Here is a 21,089-nt window from a genome sequence, read left to right on the forward strand (position 1 = left end):
TGAAATGTGTCAGTGAGACACACTGATTTTGGTCACAAGACAAAAAACCTCACACAACATTTTAATCTGTAAAATCTTAATCTGAAACAGAACAAGTAATTAAAGCTGTCAGATAAATTTAGTGGAGTAAAAAGTACACAATTTACTTTACTTTTCGGGACATTATATAAACTTACATTTATTAACTGGAGACTTACTCTTACCCTAACCTCAACCACTGACTTAAAAACCAATTGTCCCAATTAGACAAGCTGTCCCCAATTAACTTTAAATGTGTCCCCAAATGTAGCCTAACTCAGACTCTCTCTCTCTCCTCACACACACACACACACACACACACACACACACACACACACACACACACTTTGATTGTGTTTCCATCCTTCCTGTTGGTCCAGTGTGATCATGGATGTAGAGTCAGTAATCTCACCTTGTTCGCTGCTGTTGTCGCCGCTGTGAGACGTGTGTCCACCGCTGGACGGTCCCGGCGTCCCGGCCGATCGGATCGATGCTGCGTCGTCGTGATCTCTGCTCCATGAAATCTGCAGGGAGGAAGAAACAGATCAGATCAGGGACATCGAATGGAATAAAACTCAGCTTCATTCAGGTTGATGAACGAGTCCGCCTTTCTCATAGATCCAGTTCATGTCAGAGCTACAGACATTTGGGGAACAAATATCTTATGGTTATTTTGGAGTTAGATGAATTTTGAGCAGGTTATTTCGTGTGAGATGAGTTTTCTTGATAATTTAAGTTTTAATACAATTATATATTCTTTATTTTTAACAATTATACACACTTAATAGGCTTCTTTTTTGACCAATTCAGTGGTTTCTTATCATTGTAACTGTTCTAATGCATGTGTTTATCAGAGAGTGAGTAATGTAATGTTCCGGTCTTTAAAGTTTCCAATTTCATTTAATTGTATTTACAGAAATGTGAAAAAGCTGTGAAGCTTTGGCGACCTTTAGTTCCCAATGCCCAGGTTGGGAACCACTGGCCTATAGATCAAACCTCCTTCCATCACCTTCACTTTCTGTGTTTATAATAACTTATAAGAACAATTAAAAGTCCCAAAGTTGGATCAGATCGCAGGGTTTCAACCCTAACCCTACAACAGAGCAATCAATACAATGTGTAGTTTGTCACTAATTAGAAACTTTTGTTGTTTCATTATCTGACTTTATACGTATATATGTCGAAATACAGGATGTTAATGTGCAACAGTTGCTGTACTTAAATAGTTAATTTCAACAGGGGACAACTTTGGGATGAGGGGATTCAAAATTGAAACTTTTATTACATAACACTTAACTCTAATCTAATTAGGGCTCTAATGAAACTGCTTGATTATCATCATTCTTACTTAAATTAATTGCATTTTTGTTGACAGGAACATGCTCTGAAAATTATTAAACGCAAAATTGTACGTGTCATTAGGGTCTCCCACATGGGCGTTGCAAAATTGCTCCACAGCGCCCCCTAAAGACCCGCCCTAGTGACACATTTTACCACTACGTATGTAAAACGGTGCACACGTATAACATGTCCAGACGTACAAAAAAGCCTCTTGGACGCATCCCCCAAACCCAAAAGGAGGTCGGCCATTTTTTATTATTTTGTGGTCATTTTTGATAAAATGTATAAACATTTTGGGATTTCGGCGAAGGCCGTGTCTGTGGCGCAAAATTTTGATCTTTTGACAAGTAACAGGAAATTATTGTAACTTCCGTGTGTAGTCGGGTAACAGGAAGTAAGCCTTGTATGGCAATCGTCATCTGATTTATGGGAAACACAGTGGGGTCTACACATGTTATGCAACCGCGTCACGCCCCTGACAAGAGTGAACTGCGAGGGCCTGTTCGCCGCCGCTTCATCCTCATTGTCCCACCCTCACTGTTTGAGTGACAGGTGACCTGCGCAGAAACACCTCATCAATGTGCATTCAGTAACAAAAATGAAGACAAAAAAAAAAACAGGAGGATTATCAGTGTATCATCCGACCAAAAGGAGGCACTTGAAAATGAAACCAGAGCTTTTCGAGCTGCTGGTCATCCGACACTAAGCTGCTCGAGTTCACACTTCTAGGTGATTAAAGGGTTAAAGGCCTGACAAGTGGCTGCTGAGAGCTTCGCTGCGAGGCTGATTTAAAACCTGCTCTGCTGGCTCGGAAAACAGACAAAACCTGACTTTTCACCTCTATTATTTCTGCTTCTCTGGGAAAAGAGAAAAGTCTTCATGAGTCCAAGAGAAGAAGAGAAAAAAGATCTGTGTATTTGTGTGAAATCTGTGGTCACAGCAGTTTAAAACTGACTTGTTTCCAACAGCAGATGTGACTCCTGCAGCTGGATGATCAAATCTATCTGCTCATAATCTATTTTCTGTTTATGGGGATTTCAACAGAGGTGGCAAAAGTACACACAGACTTCACTGAAGTAGAAGTACAGATACTCTGGTAAAGGTACTGATTCTTTACTCAAGTATAAAAGTCAAAATCCGTCTCTTGGTTTCTCTGAAGGACATCACTAACGGCTGTTTCTGTGTTTCATTATGTCTTTAATGTAGTTTCTGTAATGTTATGTCTGTCCATGTGATAAGCACCGGTCTTGACGTTGGGAAGACATGCAATTCCCCTCAAATGTGAAAATGTAAGGAATAAAAGTAAAAAGTTGTCCGAGTAAAGTACAGATACCTGAAAAATCTACTTAAGTACAGTATTGATGTATTTGTACTTTGTTATTTCTCACCTCTGGATTTCAACATTTCAGTTTTGTTTAATAAAGCCTGCAGAGCGACTTCCACTGCAGCCAAAACTGTGATAATATGATTTCACAAAATAATCTTAAAGGTCCAGTGTGTGTAAAACGTAGGAGTAAATGAGACGAACCCTCAACGGTAGACTCACGAAAGTCTGAATAATAAAATAGGTCAGGTATTTCTGACTTTTAAATCTTTGGAGTCAGACAATAACACAACATCTGTAACTTCTTTTGAAAATTGTAGATACAATAGAAGAAGTAATAGAGTAAGACAAAAGTTGATTAAGAGCAGTCAGCTGTGTATCGGGGCCAGAGCCAGACGTTGGAAACACTCTGGGTTTACCCGGCACGGCTTTATGACATTGTGTCTGAGAGTGTGCTGCCTGCCTGACGTTGTTTACTTGTGTATTTTATCTTTAAAACGGAAACAAAACGGTTTATTTCTCCACTTCAAAACTCCTCAGACTGACTGACTTCTGGTCTGGTGCCACAATGTTGATGTAGCATGAAATTCAAGTCTGCACGCTGTATTTTATTTTGAAAATTGAACGGATTCTCTATACTGTTTCTGTGTCTGACTTCCTTCCTTTGTGACCTGCTCTGTGCTGCTTGATACAAGAGGGACGCTATCATCTCCGGACCCGCAGTCGGACCGCGTTGTGGCAATGCCTGGTGGAATTTGAACCTGGGGGTCTACAACTCCTGGGGAGACCTTTTCCCATTTATAGTAGAGATAAGGCAACGCCCAAAACTCTGTACATTATTTGGGAAAAACATGAAAAGTTTCCCAGTTCAAAAAAATAATTCCGTAGAGCACTTCATCCTATTTTGTATCTAATTGCTCTCAAACTGTCTTCATCATATTGAAAACATACCACAAACATTTTTCAGAATTATTCATTTTCACCTTGTTTTCATGCACAAATGCTAGAAAGTAAATAATGTTATGGGTTATGTGCATTTAAATGGAGCGGCTGGTAGCTCATTCAAACTTGCTCACGTCTGAGGGGATTCACATTATGCAGCCGGTAAACTAACTCCTTCAAACTTCTCTGGTTTTGTTCTCTGTTTTTGGCTTTATTGCTGAAACACGTATTACCGATGACAGAAATAGTCTACTGTCATCAGAAAAGGAGGGGTGGAGTTTGGATTAAAGAGCAGCAGATTTTGAGACTCGGCCAGATCAGCCGGACCAGCCCACCACGGCGGTGCTGTGGTCGCCCCAAGAGAAGAGGAAGAGAGTCGGATATGAGCCATGTAGGCCCAGCTTGGACTTATGGCTGCTCCCAGTTAATGTCCAAAATAATGATGAAGAAATTACCTTGATTTCTTCAGTAGGGTTCACAGAATAAATGTTTAGCTTCGTTATGTCCTTCATTATATCCACAGCTGAAAGCTAGTAAGATAGCTAACTAGTTTAGCTTCGTTATGTCCTTCATTATATCCACAGCTGAAAGCTAGTAAGATAGCTAACTAGAAAACTTGCTCATTGAGGTGACACGACTGAATGAAACACGACACACATAAGACAACATCCCCTCATGACAATCGCTGGGTGGATATTCCCCCAGTAACAGAACTTTAGATCTGTTGACAGTCAGAGAGACTGAGGGGACATTTTAAAAACCTAAAAGATTCCTCGTTCCGCCCCTGCTGTGTATCCGTACTATCTAAAAGACTTGACACTGTGGGAACAAGCAGCAGAATATCTTTCAGTATCAGTTTCCAGGAAGTGACAGCGAGCTCACCTGATCCATGTTGTTCCCTGATGACCTAATGAAGTCCTCGCTGTCCGATTTGTTTCCGTCTCTGTCGTCTATAACCAGATCGATCGGCATTTTCCCCTTCAGACAGCTGATGTATCGATGACAGAAGTTATCACAAAGCTCATGAACCTGGAAATAAAATATGTATTTAACAAAACACAGCCAGTACTTTCAACAACAACAGAAAAGTTTCATAATGGACCAGAATTGCTTGTTAATAGTCACTGTAAACTATATATTTACATATATAGTTATAGGAACAGCAGCATAGGATATTAAAGGATCACAATGCTTTTTGTTCAGGGTTAAACTTGGATTAGCAGCACAGTGGATATCTTTGTTTTTATCTCATTACATTACATTAAGCAGCAGATGTTGGTTAAATTAAAGTCTGATCGATAAAAAGGTCAAAGGTCACTGAGACAAATCTGTTCTTTTCTGACCTTCTCCAGCTCCAAGAGGTGGAAGCGCAGCACTTGTATCGCCTGGATCATCTACAAAAAGAAATAATGAACGATTGAGACAAAAATAAACACTTTTAATTTATAATATACAAGAATTAACAGTGTAACAAAATCAGTATAATAACAATAACAGTAGCTCACCAAGTTATCCAGCTCTGGGTTTGATGAAAATAAAGGCCTCTCCGATCGGATCTAGAAACAGAAAACATATTATTATAATCATTAAACAAGCCAACTGCCCTGTGGCCCCAGACCCCCACAGGAAGGGGTGGGGGGGCGGGGCTGAAATCTGATTGACCAAATGCCACCCGATTATTCTTCCCTCTCCCACGCCGTGCGTTCAGAGGCAGATACTGCTATCATATGAAACTAAATGACCTAACATATCTTTGTCATGCTAGCATGCTTTTTATACAATTCTCTGTCTGTATTATTTATTTTTATCATTTTCAACAATCATACAGACTTAACAGAGCTTGTCCCTGGCGCTTGGCTGTTGTTCTGTTAGACAATTAACTTTTCTTCACAGAAGTGAACCGAACGCACATATAAGCCTACTGTGTATATTGTTTAAGTTTTCTTACACACTGTAACCCTTTGAGCTCTGCCTGTCAAACGATTTCAAAATGTAGACACATCAACAACATATTTCTGGACGCTCCATTGATTATGTGAACTGTGTACAACTGTGTTTGTGAATAATTCTCATTTTTATTTAGAGTATATTCACCCAGACATCACCCAGATGTTAAAGATGGAAACGTTAGCCATTACTGCAAAAAGAATGAACGCAGAAAATGCGTCAGTAAAAACCCCACCTGTGAATTCTGAAGCTCTTACGCGTCTTACAAAAGGCGGTTGCTAACATGTGGCTAAGTGAGACAGCTGAGGTTGTCGGTGACGTTAAATGTCGGCACACTGAACACTTAAAGTTTAATGTTGGTGAGTAAATTAACTTTTAAATGTACTTTTATATTTCTGCTTTAAGCTAAGTGAAAACTACTTCTCTCTGACTAATAATCATACAATGCACATGAAGTGGGATAAAAGGGGGGTAAGTGGGGCCCCACTGCTCATTTTTGCCCTCTCGAGGATTAATCCGGCCCTGGCTCTTTATGATCCTGCAGATCTGTTCTGAATTAACTCTGACACATGGATGAAATGTGTCCTTCTCTACCTGTTTGGAAAAGACGGCGATGTCCTCGTTGAAGGAGTCCGAGGAGCAGACGTCTCCCCCGGCGACGCCGCTCTCTCTCGGCGTGCAGGTCGCCAATTCACATTTTTCAAAGATCAGTGCGAGCAGAGGGAATAAAGGATGTCTGCAGGAGAAGGAGAGAGAGAGAGAGGTGGAGGAGGAGGAGGAGGAGGAGGAGGAGGAGGAGGAGGGATCAGCTCAGACTGCAAAACTCTAACAAGTTTCCTGCTGCCTCAAACTTTTCTAAAAAAAAAAGAAAAGAAACTTCAGGTAGCAGATTTAGAATAATCATCTTCAGAGCACTTTTGTAGACGAGAAAAACTAAATTAATTTGATTATTTCATTAAATTTCAAAACAAAAACTACATAAAGTACTGGTGGAACTGGTTCTTACAGCATGAAAATGATTACAGTTAAAAAAGTTTCCGTTACCCTCACTTTCTCTGGATAATCTGCAGAGGTCAACAGCTTTCATAGAGACTCTTCAGTGGAAAGTTTACTCAAACACATCAGTGGAAAGCAAACATTGTATTACTCTCTGTATGACACAACCAGATTGAAGCGAGAACATTTTAAAATCTATAATCTGCAATGAAATGCAAACCATGTGCTCCTGATACACAGTTAAATAAAGAAAAACCTTCTTTAGTTTAGTAAAACCAGTTTATGGAGCAGACTTAACTAAATTTAAGTTACATTTCTAAAAAAGGTACTTTTAAATTTAACAGACTGGACTAACATTGCAGTCACCCAGAGAGGAAAATAAAAGCATTTATTTAAACTTTGACTGTTTAGTTTTGATCTTTGAAGTAAAAACAACACTAAAGTATCTTAATATCATAAATAAATTAGAGCTAGGATTGAATGTTGTGTGCAGATTTTTTTTGCTTCCATTTTAATGCATTCAGAGATTTCATTTTAACTGAAGGAAGTTATTTGACATCCACCAAACAGTCTGTTGTTAGCTTTCAAATGAAAGGAGATGCCATGTTGCACTGTAAAAAGTGTAGTCAAGGTAAAGCCTATATAAACAGAAAACAGAAATGATCCCAGAATCGAACCCTGAGGCACTCCAAACTGTTTATAACATTGACGGATCAAGAGCAGAAACAAGTCCTGTAACTGTAACATGGACAGGCAAACCACCAGGAAACATGACTGGAGTTCTCTGATTATTAGCAGCAATTTGATTATTGAGCCCATGGCAACTATTTTCATACTCAATTAATATTTCAGTTATTTTTTTAAGCTAAAAAGTGAAACATTTGCTGGTTTTAGCTTTTTGAATACAATGATTTCCTTTTCTTTTTTGTACAGTAAACTAAATAATTTTTGTTATTTGTATTATTACTTTAATTATTTGTACTGTACTGATAAAACCAAGCAGAAATCTCTGTGGCTACAAAATGAAGCAAAGATTAAAATAACAAAACCTGCAGTTCCTCTAACGGCCACTAGAGGCTCCAGCAGTGAGTCAATCTCCATAAAGCCCCAATGTGCAAACATAAATAGTCCAACTTTATGTTTATAGCCTGGTACAAAAAACACAGTTGATCTTTATAGCTAAATTCCCCGTTTAAGACGACTGTACGGGGGGTGAATTTTTATACAACTCACCTGTTTAAATTATATTAAGGCTTAAAGTTATGCATAATTAAGGGCGTGGCCCCATTGAGTGACAGGTGGTTTCAGTAACCAAGCCTCAGCTCCACCTCTTTGCCCATTTTTGGATTAGCTGGGTGCCGGTGGAGTCTGGACCGCCAAGGTGGCAACAGCCAGAGCCGAACTCACTGAGCTTCACAAACCTACGGGTGACGTCACGGCAACTACGTTCATTCTTCATACAGTCAATGGATAAAACAATCTGAAAATGGGCATGAATCACCATTTTCAGACATTTTACAGACACAATAATTATTAATGAATTGAGAAGATAATCGTAGATCACTCAGTTATGTGATTAAAGGTGAGTTGATTTGACAACCTGTTTACAGTGCGGCCATATGCCAGAAGCAACAAATAGAACCACAACTACTGATAATGTTTACTGTTAAATCGTGTTTTTAAACTAGGGATCTGTCAGACGTTTGATACAGGAGCTGACCACAGAGGCTGAACATAATAAATCTTATTAGAGAGACAGAGAGCGTCACGTGACCTTTGCTCTAAACTCGTCTGCTGCAACATTGAACAGTTGCTGCACTTTTTCTACAAGGGAATAAAATTGATAAACTTCACTGCATCCTGTAGTTGGAGCAGCAGTGAATCTAATACTGCATTTATTCTTTTTATATTCTTCTTTAAATGTTTAATTTATGCCACTTTATACTTTTATTCTACTGCATTTCAGAGGGAAATATTGTACTTTTTACTCTATTACATTTATTACTTTGCAGATAAAACTACTGAATACATAATGAGCTTACATACATGGCTACAGGTTAATCTATAAAGATAAATTAGCTCAACCTTGCAGGGGTGGATCTATAGAAATATTCACATGGTGGCAGAAATGTATGCTGATTTAATCACATTTATTAATATTTGCTTCGAAAAGCCTTTAAAGGAAGATATTTGAACTCAAAAACATTAATGTGGCACATTACAAAGGAGGCATTAGAAATCAATACATTGCTTTGTTTCCAGATAGATGGTTATTTTTTTATTGACCCTATCACAATGTGACAGATCAATAAATAAATGTTAGTTTTTAACTCATTATTTTTTAAATTAGTGAGTTAAATGTGACACCAGACTCGGGTGTCCAGGCAGCTGCCACCCCTTTAGATCCGCCCCTGCAGCCTACAATGACACTCTGATCATTTTTCTACATAATAAACACTTTTACATTTTGTTGCTTGCACTTGTTTTTACTGAACTTTTATTAGTAGAGGAGTGTTTTTTAACATGATGTACTGCTGCGTTAACTTGAGTGAAGGAGCTGAATATACTGTTTCTGTCTGTTTCTGTTTTCACCTCTTTGTGAACTTCACTTCACACACTAACATACAGATAATGTTGGTCTGACTCAGCTTGTGAGAAACTAAACACATAAATCAAACATGAAGGAACTATTTTTACAGACGAGGAAAACTCTTCTGCAAGAGCTTCTTTTGTCCTCATCCGTCTTTTTTTTTTTTTACGGTGTCAGTAAACTCATCGTACCCATAAATGGCGTCTTTGTCCCTCTTGACGGCGTCCCCAGCTGTGGCGGCCATGCTGCCGCTGCTGTGGGTGGACTGGGCGTACTGGTGTGGAGGGTAGGGGCCAGCAGCGGCGGCAGCAGCCAGGTGCACGGCCTGCAGGGAGCGGGCTGCAGCGGCATGGTGGTGGTGATGGTGGTGAGGGTCTCCGTACACCCCACCCACCCCCTCCAGCCCGTAGTGGGCCAGGTCTTCATACTGAAACACAAAGATAAGAGTGGTGTGACCTTTGACCTCTCGGGCTGTCTTGCAGGAGCTGTTCGCTGACCTCAACGGGGGTCAGAACGCCCCGAAAGTGACCGATGAATGTGGGGAAACAAACTGAGCTCAGGGTTTATGAGCAGGGACGTTCTAATAAATACTAAAAGTGAATAAAAAGACACAAACTGACAGAACAATTTCAGAAAAAGAAACTTTTCCATGTATGTAAAACTGCAGATACACCTAAATATCATTTGATAGCAAAAATATGATTAAATAATGAGATCTAATAGAACAAAACCTGAAAAAATAAAACTGATTATAGGCTACAGGTGTTCCTGTTATTATGTCCACTCCCTGTTTATTTTCTCTCACGTGACAAAAACTGAGATGTTTTGGAAAAATAATAAGTTTTAAACCTTTAAAACACCCAGTGTGAGTTTAAAAATCGTATTATTACAATCATCAGATATAAACGTAATAATACAAATTAAACAGTGCGTTGACTTTACGAATTAAAAAAAACACCCTGAGCAGGAGAATGATGTGAATGATGTTTTCTATAAAATAACATTGAACAACATATTAAGACGTCTCCCACAACCGAAACTCTGCTAGAAACTATTTGCTGCATTGTGCAGGTGTTCCTATTATTTTGTCCACCCCCTGTTTATTGTGTCTAACTCGATCAACGCTGTGATGTTGAGGAAAAACAAAAAAAGAGTTGTTTGAACATTTTAAGACATCCAGTTGGTGAAATGAAACAAGAGCAAAACTAAAACTACATTTTCAAATAAAATCAAAATTAAAAGTGAATAAAAAATGTAATTGAAATGTTTAAATGAATGAATTTTCAAGTCTGTGTTTGTATTTTATTTTATATATGTATATGTATGCATAATGTATGTACAGAGGGGTGGACAAAATAACATGAACACTGTAAAATCATGCGGAATGCAATAAAACCACTATTAATTTAAAACAAGGCGTCTCTGAGAAACAGGTAAATATTATTAGACTGTATATATATTATATATTATTCAATTTCCATAATATTCATGAATTGCCCCTCCCTTTGTACATTTTCTCAATTATTGAATAAACTATAACTTCAGTCTGGAATGAAAACAAGTTTGAATGCGGCCAAACTGAACACAAGTCTATATATGTAATATAATAATATAATGAAGTTTATATGTTGACTTTATATTATCTGTATGATTTCTAACATGAAGTGATTTTTGTAGTTTAATGCTTCTTTATGAACAACTGAGGTTTGTTATGTTTGTGTCTTTATGTTCACCTGTAGCTGCTTTAGTTTCATCCAGTTTGAAAAATACAAGTAAAGTTTAACAAAAACTTTTTTTTACATCTCCAAAGCAATAAGAATAAAAAGTGTGAAAAATAACTGCTGTAATTTAAAAATCCAAAACATGGTTTTAATTTTATAAAGAACCTGATTTAATTATTTAATCTTTATTTAATGATGAGTTTTAAAAACTGGTTTAAACTTTTTAAACTTGCACATACATTGATAAGTTCATAAATCTATTATATTTCTATTTAAATAACAGGAATGTATATTATTATTTTTTCTTTGCTTATCATAAATGTATCGGTGCTGCTACTTTCTTTATTCGATTTATTTGATTTATTGTCATTAATTGAACACGCTGCAGCAGCTGCACTGCGACCGAAAACAACTTCCATAGTATGTCACACATTTATGTTATAAAGAGTTCTGAAGTTCAAAAGAAGCTCGTGAAGTACATTTTCTGATCAGTAATCGATACACAGTCCGCCGGCCCGCACTGTGGAGGAAATGTTTCAGTATGAATGTTTTATTTCTGTTTGTTGAGTCCTTTCAGGTTTGACAGATTTTAACAGCCGTGAAAAAACAAAATGAAAAGTTTTTTATTGTGAAAGAGCCGCTAACAAACAGATGATGTGCGTTTATAAAGAGTCCCGCAGCCACTGCAGGCCCAACCCGGCTGCTACACTACACACACACACACACACACCCATATATATATATATATATATATACACACACACACACACACACACACACACACACACACACACACACACTGTATCATAACACGCACAGCTTTTGTTGGTTCATCTTCACACTTTTATACTTTTTTATTTTATTTTTTTTGCCATAAATCAACGAAAAAGTAGCAACAACTTTAAGGCCTCAAGTTAATAAATCTGAAGCTAATCAGCAGATTTTATCAGCAGAATTTAAATGACTGAAATAACTAAAAGATTATTATTAATAATCCCCTGCAGCCGACTTTTATTTTTAAAGTGAATGTCCTTTAATTAAAGCTCCTTTAATGTCTTTATTATTCACTAAATCTAAACTTTTACTTTTAGAAAAGTGCTGTTTGGACGCGTTTGAGATAAATCTGTTAATATTAGAGAAAATGAATGGTAAAAATGTTGTTGTTTTTTTAAAGAAATTAAACTTTAATTAAGGGAAAAAGTTTCATGGATTATTTTTTACGCACGAGAGAAAGTTACTAGTTCCTGAAGTTAAAGTCAATATTAATCCGCTGGAAGAAAACAATGTTCATATTCACGAGAGTTTAAATCCTCTCGTTTTTGGGTCTTTTTGAGGACAAGTGGTTCCACAAATCCAGACTCAGTTTTTTGGACTTCTGAACATAAAAATCGCGCAGCTGAGGAGGAACCGTCTCCTCGCGCTCATCGAGTCCCTGCGCTCCAATAAAAGTTGATTTTTACGCACCCGTTGCGCCATCGGCTCCGTCTCTCCGCCCGGACTCCAGGTGACTCCTGTGAGGGAAAACACACATCCAACTCCCCGGTACCGGAGCGTTAATCAGCTAATCCCGTGTGCAACGTGTGTAACCGCCGCGGAGAGAAACGCACAAACACACACCGAGCGGCGGCGGCGGGTCCCTGCAGGCTCCGCTGCGCTCTCCACGGGAACCGACCGACGGCGACACTCCGCCAACAGCAGCACCAGCCCGGGCAGACGCTGTCCTGCTCCCGGCCTCCAGCTCCGAGCACCGAACCAAGCGCTCAGTCAGCAGGCCGATCAGTTCACATCCACACCGTGACGCGGACCCGCCCGCTGCGCTCTGAGCCGGGCCGTGCGGCGCTGTCTTCTGCGCGGACGTGCGTTCAAATCCCCATCGCAGCTCCGGCGGAGCGGCTTCCTCAGAGCAGGCCGTCCGGGTGTAAGGGGAGGGAGGGAGGGAGAGGAGGAGAGAGGAGAGGGGGGAGGTGGGGGGTTACTTTCTTCTCTCACTTAAAGGAGCAGAGACTCGACGCGCGTCCCCGCAGCAAGGCGCGCCACCGCGAGGTGCACTGGATGGAGGGACTGAGTTGGAAATCTGCTCCTCACATTGTTGTGGGGGAGTTTATTGTGAAAAGACTTTGGTGCTGATGTACTGTAAAGTTTCTTTTTAACTTCTTGAGTCCTTAAAAACTTTTCTACAGTGGAACTAAAGTCCTTTAAAAGTCACATTTGTGGATCAAGTAAAATAGGAGCTGAATCACCAACTGGGTCCTCAGACCTTCAGGGGCTCCGAAGGCTCCGGGTTTACTATGTGGCAATTAGTCTGTGGTAATTGGATGAACTGCATATGTGTTAGTGAACAGTGTGTGCACAATATAGTGAACTGAGAGGCCCTGAGGGGACTCCTGTGTTATTACATCATCTTTGAGCTCCTGTTTAAAGAGTTCAAATCTAGTTTAAGGTTTATTAGTTCAGTTTATGTTGTGTTTACGTGCTGCTGCACATGTTCATACTCTATACAGCATATTCATATCTACCCCTTTATATTCATACACATTACTCTGCACTTTACTGTTTTTGGACTTCAGGTTAGTTTGTTGACCAAACTAATCCCTAAATAATACATGAGAGAGGGAGAAATGAGGGGTCCACAGGGACCCACAGCTCCGGGGTAAAAGTAGAATAATGTAAATTATAGGCAACATTTTAGACCAAATATCATTTTATTGCAGATAAAACATGTTTTTACTGTTGACTTTTTAAGCAGCTGATAATTGATGGTGATTTATTTCTGACATATCTATTTATTATTCCTTGAACATTCATGCAGACAGAGTGTGTCCATAAAAACCTCCGTCCTTATCTCACTCTGCTTTCTTCACTCCTCTTTTAGGATGGTGCAGTCATTAGTTTAGAGTATTAACTACAGTTACTCTAAAGAAAGACAAGAAATCTGTGTTTTAAAAAAGAAATAATGTCAAAGTTTAAATGAGGAAGATAAATTAAAGTGTCTCTTATTGCTCAACTCTTGGACACTGCCGCCATCTAGTGTTTGTAAAGTGTTAATACATCCAGAGTGCACTCATGAATCATTAACACATTTGTGCCCAAAAAAGGAGGTGCACAAAAAAAACACGGGTAAAACTGTTTGGCGGAAAGATTTTTCTTATCATATTATATTTAGTCTCACTGTAAAACATAATGAGTTAGTTCAACTCAAACTGTTGAGGACACCAACTGCCTTTAATCATTTAAGTCTATTAACTCAAACAATTTAAGCATTAAAAATATTTGATTTGACTCAAGTATTTATTGTGAAGATAACTTGGGTAAATGAAGTTAACTGTACCAATTCCATTAAAACTAGTTAGTATATTACACTCATATGCAGCAACTCTCCAAACAGCTGATGTACAATACAAAATCTACAATGAATTGATTCTCCAAATGGTCAAATCACAAAACTGTAAAAATACTAAGCTATACTACATTTTTGTTTTATATAAAGTCAACTTAAAGAAAATGAGTCAGTGGAACAAACTGGAATTATGTGACCAATACTTGAAATACTGCACAAAAGTTCCCTTAAACCAGTTGAGTTATTCAACAATTGAGTTTTGAGTTGGGTTGAATTCAAGTTATGTTAACGTCCTTCTTTTATTAAGATATGCTGTTAGGTTGCACAGTGCTTGATGCACATGGAACTACTGTTGTTTCCAAGAATGGTAGAAAATGCTGTAGAATAAGCAGAATTTGTCCCGACTAATAATGGCTGTGTGGTAATAACGAGCTAGTGAGTCATAACCGAGGCTTTTAAGTTTTCTTCTCTGGTGAATGCAAAGCGCTCGAATACAAAGAAACCAAACATTTTCCCAACTAACAGAAAAAACACAAGAAATTCTAGTGAAGCACTTAAAATCAGCTCATTCACAGTTTCATACTTTATTAACCTGCTTTTATTTTCTTCATCCAATAAAAATGAGCACAATTCATATGAAATAAGCAAAAGTTTATTCATTTTTTTTAACATAGTAGATGATGGTGATACATTCATTACAGCAGGGGTCTCAAACTGCCGGCCCGGGGCCCATTTCTGGCCCTCCACCCCCTCCCTCTGGCCCCAGACATGATGTCAAACTATAATATAATCTGACTGATAAGATAATCAGTTTAAAAAATATATTTTTTCCGGTTATTTCACATCAATTTAAACTACCCCTTCATATACAATTACAATAAAAACACAATAATGGAAAAGCTCATTTGACTGCAAACAACAAGAATGATATAAAACTGTATAGAAACTGCTGTTTGCATTGTTTGTAGTAATGGAAACAGTTTCAGAATATTACACTTTCTTACTTGAACGTTGACCCGGAGATAACAATACCAACAGTGGCCCCAAGACAGTGTGAGTTTGAGACCCCTGCATTACAGTCATCTATGAAATAACCTGAATCCGTAACCAACTAACGACTAACGATTATATTTTAAGGAAAAGCTCCACAGAATTCTTTCTGTTCGAGGTGGAAACACAAAATCTGCAGTGGAAACTGTGGAGACATGTGGCTGCACACAGCAAAATCCAAATGTTTGATTTCACACATTAATTTTCCCCAATAGGTAGACAAAGGTCATTTTATTTAGAAAAATCACAAGAATAAGCATTTGTTAAATATCAGATTGGCTCTGGATCAAAGTACATATTATTGGGGCCCGAGCAGCGACCACTGAGGGAATTATTATTTGTCTTAACTGAAGTTATGAAATGTGGCACAAAAGTTGGCGTTAGTGAAAATGTACGTGTCATTCCATCTCATATAATGGCTCCACAGCACCCGTTAAACTGCAGCCCCCCGGCACGTGTTACCGGAATGCATGAAAATCTGTACGCACATGTATCACGACCAAACGTACAAAAAAGCCTCTTGAAGCCATGCCCCAAACCCAACAGGAAGTCGGCCATTTTGAATTGAATGTGCAATTTTGCAGCAGTTTTTGCAATATTCAAATTTCTTGTGTTTGATGAGAGTCTTGCCCTGAAAACATTTACTTGCCAATATTCTGTCATAGTCACAGTGCCACCTACTGGAAACAGGAAGTAAGCTTTGTACAGTAATCTTCATCTGATTTACGTGTGATATACTGGCTCATAATGCGACCGCGGCACTCCCCGACGTACACGGACTGCAGCTTTAACTGAAGTTGAATCCAATGGTACCAAGTATTTGATATAACTCCTTATAGTTTTTGAGATTCAGCCATTTCTGTATTTAGTCGTTAGTCACGAGGGGTTAAGCAAAATCTGTATGACATAAAACAAAATCCTTAGTTACAAAATTACGGCGGCCCTTAAGGGACATTGGGGGAGAAAAAAATACTTTTGCATAGAGAAATATTTGTTAAAAAATAACTTCTGGAAGCAGCAAACCAAAGCAATGGAGAGGCTCATAGCTGAGACATTACGTCAGTGCTTGGTTCTAGTCATGGTTTTCAAATCAGTGAAAGACAGCCGAAGAGGACTGTTGGTGAAAGGGAGATATTCTCGGTGGAAAAAGTACTCGAACTCTGACGTAATGTCTTTATATTTGAGTCCAAGGTCAGAATGAAACTCTGTGAAACTCTCCGTAGCTTTGGTTTGATATTTCCCAAACAACGATGACCCTTGGGTTTTACTTTAAAGAGCTTTTTACACTCCAAATATTTATCACAGGGACACAAAACTAAACCCATGTCCCCCTAAGGGCCTCCATACAAAATAGGCAAAAATAAGCAAAATCCTTAATTATGAACGTTAACAAAACTGATCTGAAATAAGTAAAATAAACAAACACAAACAAAATTCACACAAAATAAGTAAAATTCTTAATTGTAAAACTAACCAACATCCTTAAAGCTAGGGTAGGTATTTCAGAGGAATCTTTTTGTTGTATTTGTTGAAATTCTTTTTACATCCCGACAACAATGAATCAATAAAATGCTCTGAGAGACAATCTGGTCTCTGTGGCTGCTGTAATGAGCTCAGCCAGTGATTGGATTCAGTCTGAATGAAATGATTGTTAATGATGCAGCAGTCGGCCACTATGTGTTCATGTGTTTTCAGGGAGTGGTTTTGGAGGGAGGCCTGAAGGGAACAGGTGGGATTTATGTTTTCACGTGGATCTTTGTCTAACGTTATCTACCCGAGCTTTAATCACAGTAAAACTCTTATGAAATGAGCAAAATCCTTAAAGGTCCAGTGTGAAGGGATTTAGTGACATCTAATGGTGAAGTTGGAGAATGCAACCAACTGAATACAGCTCGCCTTCCAAGTGTGTAGGGGAACCTACGTTGGCTGGAAAAAATGCAAACTCTCTTATCAGTCAGTGTTTGGTTTGTCCATTCTGGGCTACCGTAGGAACATGGCGGACTCCGCTCCCTCTGTAGATAAAAACGTCTCACTCTAAGGTAACAAAAGCACAACGATTCTTATTTTCAGGTGATTAAACACTGATGAAAACATACCGATGAATATTATATTCCATTTGTGACAATAGATCCTCCTCAATGTTTCACTCTGGACCTTTAAACTACATTTGTACCAAATAAACAAAATCCCTGATCACAACATTTAGTAAAATTCATACAAAATAAACAAAATCTGTAATTACGAAAGTAAGCAAAATCATTATCTACAAAAGTTGGTTAAATTCATACAACATAGAATCAAGATGAATTGGTAAGAAATAAGCAAATCTGTAACTGTAAAAAAATGAGCAAACATCCTTAATTATAAATGTAAGCAAAATTCTTAATTGCACAATTAAGTAACACTGGTACAAAATAAGCAAAATCCTGTAAAAAAAAAGTTTATGAAATAAACAAAATCCTGAATTACTAAAAGAATCAAAATACTGAATAGTTCAAATAAGCAAAATCCATGATTACTAAAATTAGCAAAAATCCTTAATGTTGAAAAAATAACCAAAATCTTTAAGTAAAATCCTGAAACAAAATGAAGTAAGATTCTTAATTACTGTATAAAAACAATGAAAATTCTTGATTTAAAGATCAAATAAGTTTTAACAACTCATATTTTTGCTCCCATTTGAATTATTCTAATTCTTTGTTCCCAGATTTGAGCTGAATGTGGTCCTGCTGTCGAACCATCTACGATACAAATATGACATTTTCAAAGTCCTGGAGGACGAAATCTTGCTCACAAGATAAAATAAAAACCCATGTCAACCACAAGGGAGCGCTAAAGTAAAGTTATAAAGTTGATATCTCATTAACAGGATGAAAGTGGTGTCAAACAGCCTCTGACCTTTAATATTGTTCTCTGTTCTCTAACTACATGACTTTGTTAATTCACTGTAATCTTTTTAAACAGATTCTCCCAATCGCAGCAGATTTGTTCCACCAACCCTGGATGTGGTCCAGATCTACAGATCCAACAGCAGGTGGTCCTGAACAGGTTTCTGCTCTTATCTCAGGATTCAGTTGTTCAAACGTCACCAAATGTGATCGAGTATTGTAACACCAGATTCAGAGGATATATGACAGTGTTTCACTTTGATTTTAACTGAATAGATAACATCACTGGGCCAACATTGTTCCAAAATGACTCCCAAATCCCCGACCAGCCTGGGTCTTCATAACTTTAGAATCTGACCATCGACCGGTTCATGGTACATTCAGATCGATCCAGGGGTCAGTGTACTGATGTCGTCGAATAACGTTAAAACTGATTTCTGAATGTGTAAATCTTTACAGCCCGAGAGCTCAGTATCTCTGCTTTCAATATTTGTGAGGTGTTTTTAAAGAGTTACGTCTTCAATAGGAACAAACAGGGTTGGTTTTGGTCTTTTCATGCTCAGAGTAATAAAAATATAATGTGATATAATAATTCCAGCCAACATGAGGATAAAAATGTAAAATCCTTGACTGAGCTGATGGCTGTGTGTCAGCTGTGAAATCCATGTGGATGTGAGAGGAGCTCCTTGGAGGACCTACTCTGCTCCCTGAGCTCCTTCCTCTTCAGTCGGCCCTCCTCCAGCTGCAGGAACACCCAGGTTATAATCATCCAGCTCAATGTTCTCCTGTCTGCCCGGCTTCTGCCCCCTGCAGGCCTGGAGAGACACGACAGCATGAGTCCCCTCTTCAGTTCAATAAACAGACAGAGTGCTTCATTTCAGTCAGTCCTCTAAACAACAGACAGTGTCAGTACCTTACAGCAGCAACAGAGGGCAGTGTTCACCAACAGCAGAGTCAGCAGCAGGACGACCACTCTGATGAAGTGATGATGAACTGATGGATCTGATCAAACACATGGACAGTCATCACATCACAAGGTGTTTTCTCCCAGAATCTGTTCAGTGAACTGTTATCTGACCACACATCCTGTCTGCATTGTTCTCCAAACTAAGTTAGCATAGCCCCGATCAACCAAACTCCATTCAGAAAACAAACATTTCAAAAGTTATTTGCTTGTGGTCTTGCAGACAGACCCGACTAAATAACTTGAGCTTATGTAGTTATTTCAGCATCTTTTTGATCCGTTTATTGCAATTAAATCACAGCAAATTGTGTTTACTCTGTAAATATGGTGAACAGTGAAATACCTCAGTCAGTAACCAAACATGATCTGTCCTACAGTATGTTGTTTGCTGTTGACATTTACACACTTATATAAGTTTGGACACTATATGACATGTGTAACACAATGACAGTAGTCTCTGTTGTCAGCTGATCATCTTTCCAAAGCTGCATGTAAACAGTCAGTGAGACAGTTTCTCTGCTTCAGCTTACCTGAGACAGTGAGAGAGAGCAGACGGCTCTCAGAGGAGAAGTTATGAGAGAAAACATAGACGTGATAAACACAGCTGTAGTTTCCTTGGTGGGCGGGCTCTGCAGCAGGAAACAGGAAGTGGGCAGAGTGATTGACAGCTGGCTGGGTGTAGTTGTGCGTTGTGTTGGAGGAGGTGAAGGTGAGCTGGAAGGAGCCTCCTGGGTACTGTGGCTGGATGGAGCAGCTGATGGTGAAGGTGGAGCCCCTGAGCACCCGAAACTCCTGCTGCTGGGCCTCAGAGACCCCGTACGTGGAGGAGGACACAGAGATGTTGGGCCGAACCAGCAGGTCTGTAAATGAGATGAGATGATGAAAGGTCGCATTGATGATGTGAATGTCACTGGACTGATATCAGGAAGAGACATGGAGCAGACAGACAGACAGACAGACAGACAGACAGACAGACAGACAGACAGAGACAAGCCCACTTCTGACTTCAGGATGTCATGTTCATGTCATATATGATGTTAGATGATGTCACTGATGGGCTTACCTGAACAGGTGAGATTCAGGATGTAGGAAGAGGAAGCTGATATAGCACACTCCCTCAGAGAAGATCCAGACTGAACACAGTCAGAGTCGATCAACCACACAGGTCTGTATGAAGACTCCTCTCTCTCTACTACAGAAACAGCAGAACCACAGTCCAGATTTCTACAGACAACATTTGCTTCCTTCAGGGTCCAACGGAAGCCCCTCACTGGTCTCCAGTCTCCTTTATGTTTCAGCTCCAGTGTTCCTGCACAGCGACTGTCTCCTCCCACCAACCTGACAGAATCTGAACAGAAACAAGAGAGTCATCAGTAAAAGAATAAAGTGAGTTTCATCAGAACAGAAATGAACCAATCAGAGCTGCAGCTCCTCTTCTACCTGAGCAGGTGAGTCCAACAGCTTTTCCAGGTGAGCAGGTGTTTCTAGCTGGGCCTGAGCTTCTACAGTCCAGGAGAGCAGACTCATGGCCTCCACACTGGAACTCTTTGGTCCACATTGGAGCCTCCACTTCTCCATAGAGCGCCCCCTGGAGGACTGAAGGAGCCCCACAGCCGAGCTCCCTACAGACCACCTCTGCATCCTGCTGGTCAAAGTCATCTTCACACACTGAGGACCACCACTGGTTAGACTGGTCAGACTTCACCTCCAGTCTGCCTGAGCACAGACTAGTCCCATCCACCAGCCTGACAGAGTCTGGACAGATAATAGAAGATACAATAGAGAGAGAAAAGACACCAGACACAAATAAAAAGATATCATCAAACATCATAATATAATGTTATTTTAACATTACACACATTGGCCTTCAAGTGGACATGAAACGTGCATGTTTTGGCACAGGTAGTGTCAAAACATGTTAGAAAAAACACATAAAGTATTATTTAAAGGCACACTATGCAAGATTTTTAC

The 21,089-nt window shown here is 39.1% G+C and overlaps 2 protein-coding genes across 3 annotated transcripts in view; both read right to left on the reverse strand.

Moving 5' to 3' along the window:
• meis1a (Meis homeobox 1 a) overlaps positions 1-12,806 on the reverse strand; it is a 91,007-nt gene extending 78,201 nt beyond the window's left edge. The window contains exons 1-7 of one of the 2 annotated variants that reach the window (XM_051383105.1): positions 12,344-12,803; positions 9,350-9,585; positions 6,167-6,308; positions 5,131-5,181; positions 4,969-5,019; positions 4,508-4,654; positions 431-542 (exon numbers count right to left, since the gene is read on the reverse strand). In XM_051383105.1, coding sequence (XP_051239065.1) covers positions 431-542; positions 4,508-4,654; positions 4,969-5,019; positions 5,131-5,181; positions 6,167-6,308; positions 9,350-9,585; positions 12,344-12,355 — 751 coding nt within the window. In that variant the 5' untranslated portion in view covers positions 12,356-12,803. Of the gene's footprint in view, positions 1-430; positions 543-4,507; positions 4,655-4,968; positions 5,020-5,130; positions 5,182-6,166; positions 6,309-9,349; positions 9,586-12,343 lie in introns of both variants that reach the window. The other variant, XM_051383104.1, reaches the window with a different exon arrangement.
• Positions 12,807-17,879: 5,073 nt separating this feature from the next.
• LOC127353705 (scavenger receptor cysteine-rich type 1 protein M130-like) overlaps positions 17,880-21,089 on the reverse strand; it is a 31,489-nt gene continuing 28,279 nt past the window's right edge. Inside the window, exons 7-11 of the mRNA XM_051383193.1 lie at positions 20,559-20,873; positions 20,182-20,466; positions 19,649-19,978; positions 19,068-19,156; positions 17,880-18,969 (exon numbers count right to left, since the gene is read on the reverse strand). Coding sequence (XP_051239153.1) covers positions 18,850-18,969; positions 19,068-19,156; positions 19,649-19,978; positions 20,182-20,466; positions 20,559-20,873 — 1,139 coding nt within the window. The 3' untranslated portion in view covers positions 17,880-18,849. The remainder of the gene's footprint in view (positions 18,970-19,067; positions 19,157-19,648; positions 19,979-20,181; positions 20,467-20,558; positions 20,874-21,089) is intronic.

The sequence above is a fragment of the Dicentrarchus labrax genome, unplaced genomic scaffold, assembly GCF_905237075.1.
Source record: "Dicentrarchus labrax unplaced genomic scaffold, dlabrax2021, whole genome shotgun sequence".
NCBI lineage: Eukaryota > Metazoa > Chordata > Actinopteri > Moronidae > Dicentrarchus > Dicentrarchus labrax.